At 36.8% G+C, this 8873-nt stretch overlaps 2 protein-coding genes across 4 annotated transcripts in view; one reads left to right on the top strand and one right to left on the bottom strand.

The window, feature by feature from the left end:
• Window positions 1-8873, bottom strand: part of LOC125271747 (NACHT, LRR and PYD domains-containing protein 12-like) — a 1137836-nt gene that overhangs the window by 49880 nt on the left and 1079083 nt on the right. The gene's annotated exons all lie outside the window — the stretch shown is intronic.
• avpi1 (arginine vasopressin induced 1) lies at window positions 104-6509 on the top strand. Its single transcript, XM_048196026.1, has 3 exons — window positions 104-274; window positions 3023-3420; window positions 6108-6509. The coding sequence occupies exons 1-3, from the start codon at window positions 119-121 to the stop codon at window positions 6367-6369; spliced, it is 816 nt and encodes a 271-aa protein (XP_048051983.1). The 5' UTR covers window positions 104-118; the 3' UTR covers window positions 6370-6509.

Raw genomic sequence — 8873 nt, forward strand, 5'->3', positions numbered from 1 at the left:
ACACTGTACACTACTCCACGGGACGCACACACGGGAGTATTGTGATTGGCTGTAAGAGGCGTGGAGGCGGGATCAATCCTCTATTCCAGGCTTCTCATTGGTCAGAGCGGTACAGTAGATGACGCGTCAGAGCGTTAAACTTTCTGCCCGTCGCGCTCGCCACAGACAGACACACACAGCCGGGCTGTTTATACAGCATTCTGCTGCTCAACACACAGCAATTCCAAAGACACAACATGCAAATGACACGAAGACACTAGTTCAGAGAGAAACGGTGAGTAGATTTCTGCATAATTGTGTCGTTAATATTTCTTTGATTTGTTTTTCCTAGAGAGCAGCAAAGCGGAACCGAATTAACACCTAAAAATACGGTTAACGCGATTGTGCGCTTCGTGATCCTTCATGTCGTCACTCATAACCGAGCATTTATTCTTCAACATATGCTTTGTTGAATGCTATCATATGTTTTCATTAGCGCCTTTGTTGTCTGTCCTCGCGCAGCTGTCACTGCGGATGTTCGTGCGCTCGTGCGTCACTGTAATGTCGTCACGTGACTCATCGTACTGCAAACTTCAACGGGCTTTGTGGCAAATTCCAGCAAATTACATCGTTTAACGTATCGTTTATGTTTTAGATGACGTCGTGTGACGTAACATCATCGTTTGTTACGCGTCAGCAAACGTGAATCATTCCTTTTCTGCCAAGACCAAATGATTACAAGCTAACTTAGACATTCATGTTTATCTTTTATGCCTTAAGTGGTTTATGTGAATAATAGCGTACTCATATTTTGATTATTTTCTATAAGTACATACTATCCAGATGACCTGCTCCAGCATCTGAGCAAGTGTGCAGTATACAAAAGCATCACACAAATGCAATGTGAAATACAAATGCAATGTGCTCAAATTAACCTTGCATTTCCAGTGTGATGACTGACACTTGATGGGATTGCCATTTTGCATGTTAGCGCTGCATAATGCACACTGTTTAACAATAATTTGTAAAAGTAGTATGCAGTGCACACTGTACAGTACAATACACAAGTATTCAGTTCTGAACATAGACGCTGTATACTATTGTTCAGACCAGCGGAGCATAAGTTTGGCTGGTTAGCTTTCCAAGTTATTCGCTACTAGTAAATGCCTCATAATGTGACTAAAACCTCTTTCCACACTGAAGACATTTCAAATGATCCTCGTATTGTGTATTCATTCGTTGGCCAGAGGAGAACTGAGCCTGGTTTCTCCCAAGGTTTTTTCTCCATTCTGTCACCTGATGGAGTTTGGGTTCCTCGCCACTGTCACTTCTGGCTTGCTTAGTTGGGGACACTTGATATTCAACAGTATTATTGATCTGCCTGTTCTGAGGCTATCAGATGAGAACTGAATTGAGCTGGACTTTCACATCACTATTTTCTGAAGAACTGCTTTTAATAACTGAATCAACACTGAACAATGACACTGTTTTCTTTTAGTGCTGCTGTACTGTTTGCATCATTGATTGAATCATTCTCCTGTTTTCACTGTAAAGCTGCTTTGAAACAATCTGTATTGTGTAAAGCGCTATATATAAATAAAGGTGACTTCTGACTTGATTCAATTTAGCCTTTGTTTTACCACTGAACAGTGTTTTTTAGGGTCATTAAAAGTGACAGAGACTTGTTTTCCCCTGCTTAGTCTGCAGTAATAATAGCCAGTGCTGACTGAATGGCAGCTAATAGTCTTTGTCAATGGAGGTCAGTAGGTTAATGTCTGAACCTGCAGTGAGGTTTAAATACTCTTTTTCCATTGACGTACCAACTTAAGGCAAGACATTACAGCTGAATAGGGTTTAAAAATAAAAAAACTAATAGATTTCACCATACTTTCCAGTTAAATAATCACAGTACATTAAATAATCACAGTACATTAAGACAGTTGTTTTCTATTACAAGTTTTTAAAAATGTAATGTGAAAAATATGCAAATTTAATTAAATATGCACTAATTTGCATACATTTCCAGAACAAAAATCTAAACACTAGGGCCTGTAAAAGTTTTTACAGATGGGATTTTGGATTTCTCTTCATCACTTCATACATCAGAAAATACTTTTTTTTAACAGCCATAAAAGTACATTCTCACCATGTTTTTAGGAATAAAATGTTATATGAAGAAACCCCTCTGTAAACACCTTTAAAATATAGATATGAATATGTAAGGTTTGGTGTAAGTGCTGCTGAAGTAGAGATTGAGAAAATGACCTTTAAAAATACACATTGTAATAGAAATCTACAGATGCAAATAGATAAAATAAACACTTAAATGTGTATTTTGCATGTTTTCATTCTACTAGTCTGAAAGAAGACGCTATAAAAGCAATATAGTACGGATCCCCGCACATGACATCGAACAAAAATATATATTTTTGTCTCACAAAGAAAGAATTTGTTCCCTTATTTTACTAAAACGTGACCAAGTTATACGAATTTGTTCCCTCATTTTAAGTAAAACAAATTATTACAACGTAGTCACATTTTAGTAAAATGAGGATATCAATGATCAATTAGCATTGCACACCTGTAGGTCATAGATAGGTGCGTAGGAAAGAAGACTAGTGTAGTCAAAATATGGAAAAACAAGGAAAATCCCACACACTATCAACTTGCAAAACGTTGCCAATAAAAAACTTTTTTACGGTTTCGATCGTATGATCATACGATCGAAACGTTGCCAATAAAGAACTTTTTTCCTTGTTTTTCAGTAAAATGAGGAAACAAATTAATAAAATTAGGGAGTTAATTCTTAATTTGTGGCCATGATACACATTTTAATCCATAAAATAGCCCAGAATCTCAAAATATTGTTTTACCTGTAGTGTCTCGCCATAAGTGCTTTTAGTAATAAATAAATAAATAAAAGACATGTAAAAACATCTTTGCAGCCATATGCAAAATTATTTCATACAAAAAATTGCTTGTCAGCTTCTCAGTAGTGCTATATACCGCCTGACCCTTTTGACCTTCACCTCTTGCTCCACAGATGGAGGACGTGGCCTCAGCCCCGGTTCTCGCAGGCCCGTCCCAGCCCACATTTTCCCGCCCGCCGGCCTCCGAGCGTCGCACCCGCAAGTCCGGCACGGCCAACATCTTTCAGGGGGTGAACCTGCGGCAGCTCAAACGGCTCTTCCAGGCGGCGGGTGACCCGGACGCCGAGCAGAGAGCCCGCATGGTGTGGGGGAACCGGAGAGCGGCCTCCGGCGAGGACGGGGCGGAGGGGGAGGAAGAGGACGAGGATAGAGGGATGGCGGAGGTGGAGACGGGTTTGGCACAGGCGCTGGTGGGACTCAGAGTCCGAGCGCGGAACAGAAGCGGCCTCAGGGTGGAGTCTCATAAAGACACGACGGGAACAAGATGGGTCCGAGCGTTTGGACACCTCAGGTGAGAGAGACTGAAACTAGTTATTTCAGGATATGAAAAAAAACATGGGAACATAGTATTCATTAAAGCATTTATGTGTTTATTCTAACCTCTAAATGTAAGTATTAAAGGGTTAGTTCACCCAAAAATGAAAATAATGTCATTTATTACTCACGCTCATGTCGTTCCACACCCGTAAGACCTTCGTTCATCTTCTGTAAGCAAATTAAGATATTTTTGTTGAAATCTGATGGCTCAGCGATCCAACAATGACATTTCCTCTCTCAAGATCCATAAAGGTACTAAAAACATATTTAAATCAGTTCATGTGAGTACAGTGGTTCAATATTAATATTATAAAGTGACAAGAATATTTTTGGTGTGCCAAAAAAACAAAATAACTACTTATTTAGTGATGGCTGATTTCAAAACACTGCTTCAGGAAGCATCGGAGCACAATGAATCAGCGTATCGAATCATGATTCGGATCGTGGGTCAAACCGCCCTAACGGCTGAAATCACGTGACTTTGGCGCTCCGAACCGCTGATTCGATACACTGATTCATTGTGCTCCGATGCTTCCTGAAGCAGTGTTTTGTAATCGGCCATCACTAAATAAGTCGTTATTTTGTTTTTTTTGGTGCACCAAAAATATTCTCGTCGCTTTATAATATTAATATTGAACCACTGTACTCACATGAACTGATTTAAATATGATTTTAGTACATTAATGGATCTTGAGAGAGGAAATGTCATTGCTGGCTATGGAGGCCTCACGGAGCCATCAGATTTCATCAAAAATATCTTAATTTGTGTTCTGAAGATTAAAGAAGGTCTTACGGGTGTGAAACGACATGAGGGTGAGTAATAAACGACAGAATTTTCATTTTTGGGTGAACTAACCCTTTTAAGTTCTGCAGTTAATTCAGGCCTCAGTCGTACAGACTCAAACTGAAATGATCTAAAAATAAAGGCTACTTATGGTTTTGTAAACTGTCACTTAGAATGTAACCAACATCATTGTAATACTCATATACTGAATTATAATTCCTTCAGGTAGCCATTTAGCTATTTCCTGAAATGCAACCATGTGTTCAACTAAAACTGTCAATGAAAGCATCTTTTTTGGGCGAATCTCACAAAACCTGTCAAGAACATGTTCAGGTCACATTATACCTCAAAATTAAAAGATAAACAATGAGATAACATTTTCTGCATAAAGCACATAAAGGATTAGTTCACTTTCAAATGAAAATTAGCCCATGATTTACTCACCCTCAAGCCATCCTAGGTGTATATGACTTTCTTCTTTCTGATGAACACAATCGGAGAACTATTAATAAATATCCTGACACATCCGAGCTTTACAATGGCAGTGAACAGGACCAACGAGTATGAAGCTAAAGAAAGTGCATCCATCCATCAAAAACGTACTCCACACGGCTCCAGGGGGTTAATAAAGTCCTTCTGAAGTGAAGCAATGCGCTTGTGTAAAAAATATACATATTTATCATGTTATGAAGTAAAAATATCTAGCTTCCACAAGAACACCTTCCGTATTTAACGTATGAAGAAAATGTAAAACTCTTGCAGTTAAAAATACTTACGCTACATCCTACGCCTTCCCTATTCAACTTATGGAAAAAGCTTAACTGACGCGATGCCAGTTTACACTTTCTTTGTACGTTGAATACAGAAAATGGTCTGGGCTGCGTTTCCCAAAAGTATCGTAAGCTTAAGTTGATCGTAGCTCCATTGAAACCAATGGAGCTACGATCATCTTAGGCTTACGATGCTTTTGGGAAACGCTACCCTGGTGGAAGCTAGATATTTTACTTCATAACAAAATTCTCAGTACTTCCAATGCAAAAATAATATTGATACATTTTTTGTGCAATATATTTGTGTTATAGTTTAATAATATATATATTATTTATAAAAAACAAAAACAATAGTCATTTTCATTACTTGGAATGGAAAAAAAAAATATTGAAAAACAAAAAAAGTAAACAAACCTCATTCGATGCAAAAATAATAATTAATTATTTATATTGGTATTTGTACCAAAAAACAAAACAAAAACAAAAGTCTCATACTTGTTACTTGTAATGTAAATATAATAATACATAATTTATATTGATAAACAACAAAAAAAAAAACACTGGAGACAACCTCATTCTAATTACTTGACATGCAAAAATAATAATGCTACGTTATTTATATCTGTAATGTATTTATACATCATATTGGTGTTTGTTTACTGCCTTTATGCTGATTGCAATAACAAAATCATTGTATTGCAGTTTTTTAGTTTACAGTACAAACATATTTCAGAACAATGAGAATTACACACACACAAAAGGTGCTGAAGAGTCATAAAAAAGTTTTTTCTTTTGTTCTTGGAGTAATATGTGACTTGGACATGATTTTGTAGGTTCATCCTCGTAGATTTACTTAAGTGTCTATATAAAGCTTCACTGCCACTGTGTGTGTGTGTGTGTGTGTGTGTGTTAATGGAAACATGCTAATCTGAATAAATGTAGGTCATGTGATCAGCCACAAACCTGCCACACTAAACACCCTGTAAACAGACAAAAATATCCAGGCACGGGTCACACACCTGTGAACTTTAGACATGATGATCATACATATACATAAAATGATCTGCATCTAATAAGTTGATGCATTATTATTTCATCATCCATAAGGATCAACGAGTGCTCACTGGGACAGACGTCTGAAGTCATAACTGGAGAAGATAATGACGACAATGATGATGCTAATGATGATTCATCTGCTTTGGGAGCCTGTGGAGGGCAGAGCTCTTCTGAAGCTGGATCATGTGACCAAGGTGACTTCCTGTCCCCAGAGGAGGAGGAGACTCAGGGGCCCTCGGGCGGCCCCCGATGGAGCTGGAACGCCGTTCAGGAGAAGGACCCCGAACGCTACCTGCATCGGATCCGACACTGACGCCGGCAACGGGAAGTGGAGCAGTGTGGGATTACCACCGCCTGAACGCATTCAATCAGATTACAGCATGAGAGACTCTCCGTCACCGCAGATTTACTTGAAGCTGCCGCCTCAATCAAACGCTAGTCTTAATCGAGCAATGATCAACACTACAGCACCTGCAACAGCCCGGAACTGACATTAACAATAATCCCGCAGGATCCGAGTCCTGCTGTACCTTAATGAACTGTTTACGGGTTTGTGCCATTCTCACTAAAGCAGTCAGACACTATTAGAGGGTTCGTTTACTCAAAAATGATCATTTATACTCATGCTCATGTTGTTTCAAACCTCAGATGACAGAACACAAAAGATACTCATGCTGCTCTTTTCTACAAAATATGAACAGTGTTGAGTTCCAAAAAAATGAGAAAAAATCATCACAAAACTGTTTAGAAATACCGCTCATGCACTACATTCAAAGTCATATGCATATGTAATATACTACATGAGTCATATAGACAATTTTTAACTGTTTTTGATCATTTTTCTAAGGATGCACCGATATGAACATTTTGGCTGATTGCAATAATTCTTTATATTTGAAAGCGGATAACCAATATATTGGCCGATAAATCCAAATTTTTATATAATTTCTGGGAGCCTCACATTAAAAGCCATGTCTCAAGCACACATATAATGTTATAATGTTCTCATAATAATTTATGTATTTATGTAGCCTATATTACAGCACATCTTGCACTTAAGGGGAGACACTACAGGCAAAAACACTTTTTTCATACACCTGTCAATTGAGATTTTGAGCTTTTTAAAGTGTTTTTTCAGACTGGTGGAAAGAAAACATCCAAAATACACTTTTAAGTGTATATTTTATAGCACTTTATTTATTTCAATTACAGTAAATGTCTTTAAAGGCCATCTTCTCAAAATGAGTTTTTTCTCATGCTCCGAGTCAGAAATCTCCACTTCAGCAGAACTTATATAAACCAAACTATACAGTTTTATAACTATTTTCTAAAGCTTTTTACAGAGGGGGTTGTTGATATATAATTTGCCTGATTTTATACAACATTTTATTCCTTAAAAAAATAGTAAAAGTTTTTTTTTTTAGGCTGTTGACCGTATTTTCTGATTTATGGAGTGATAATAATAATAGATATCCAAAACCCCCTCTGTAAAAACTAGAGATGCACCGATATAAAAGCAAATTTTCACACTGTCGGCTATCTGTCGATAGTTTAAAAACAGCCATTAGTCAGGGCCGATATATCCTGTCAATCAAAAGAAGGAAGGGAAATGCTTTGTGTAAAGAAAACGCTAAGAAACCAGTTTGATGTTCAATATGAACTAATTAATTAATATGAATTAATAACATTCAGAAAGTTAAGAAATATTAATTTTAATCTTCAGAATTTAGTTAATGTGTTAATATTAATTTGAGTGTGTTTGTTTATAACTGATACCAGTTACTCTGAAACAAGTTGATGTGGAGAGAATAAAGTTTTTATTTGCATTGCCTTCAAAATATAATGATTATTATTATGAAATAATCGGCTGTTGATATCGGTGCATCTCTAGTAAAAACCTTTTACTCTAATGTCAAAATAATGAAACAAGAATTTTTAAACCTGATTTCATCCAATATTCAGTTGAAATGTATGCAAATTAGGGCTTATTTAATTAGATAAGGCATAATTTGCATATTTAAACATAATTCAGAAAACTTGTAATACAAACATTTTTTGCAATTCTTAATGTAATCAATCAACTGGGGAAGTATAGTGATATCTATTAGTTAATTTTTTTTATCCTGTTCACCTGGGGGTCTCTTGCTTTTTTTTATTTATTTTTTTTATATATAAGCGATTCCAATCAGATTTCAAACCATTCAGAACCATCGTGGTGAACAGCACGCATTTAAAGTGTCTCAGCTGAAGGAAACAATCCATTATTTATCGGCTTTAATATATCGGCCAAATAATGCTAACATTATAAATGAACATATCGGCCGATACCGATATGGTGGCCGATATATCACGGATCCTGAATTTTTTGTGTCCATACTCACTCACTCTCATTGTTATTATACTGAAAAGAGAAACCGTGCTGGTTTGGAACAACATGGGCGAGTAAATGACAAAAGCTGAATTTTTGGTGAACTATCTCTTTAAATGCAGCGATTTAAGTCTCATTGAAGCTTCCAGAGCCCCTGTCAGATATTATTTTCCGCTTATATGAATGTATGGGGCTAAAAAGTGTTGGGTTTCTATTATTTAATGATATGTGCTAGTATTTTTCTTTTCAAAACACTAGTTTCTCAGTAGTCCTCCTTTTCAGGGAGTGTTCTGCCTTCCGGTGGTGTTTAATGTTCAATATCTAAAAATATAAAAGAATGTATTTGCATTTTGCTGCAACAGCGCAGTTCTCTTCAAATCGTTAGTGTTGTTTTAGATGTGTTAGCCTGTGGTAATATGTATATAATGCATTAGTACAGTATTATCACC

The sequence above is a fragment of the Megalobrama amblycephala genome, linkage group LG7 (genome assembly GCF_018812025.1).
Source record: "Megalobrama amblycephala isolate DHTTF-2021 linkage group LG7, ASM1881202v1, whole genome shotgun sequence".
NCBI classification, from domain to species: domain Eukaryota; kingdom Metazoa; phylum Chordata; class Actinopteri; order Cypriniformes; family Xenocyprididae; genus Megalobrama; species Megalobrama amblycephala.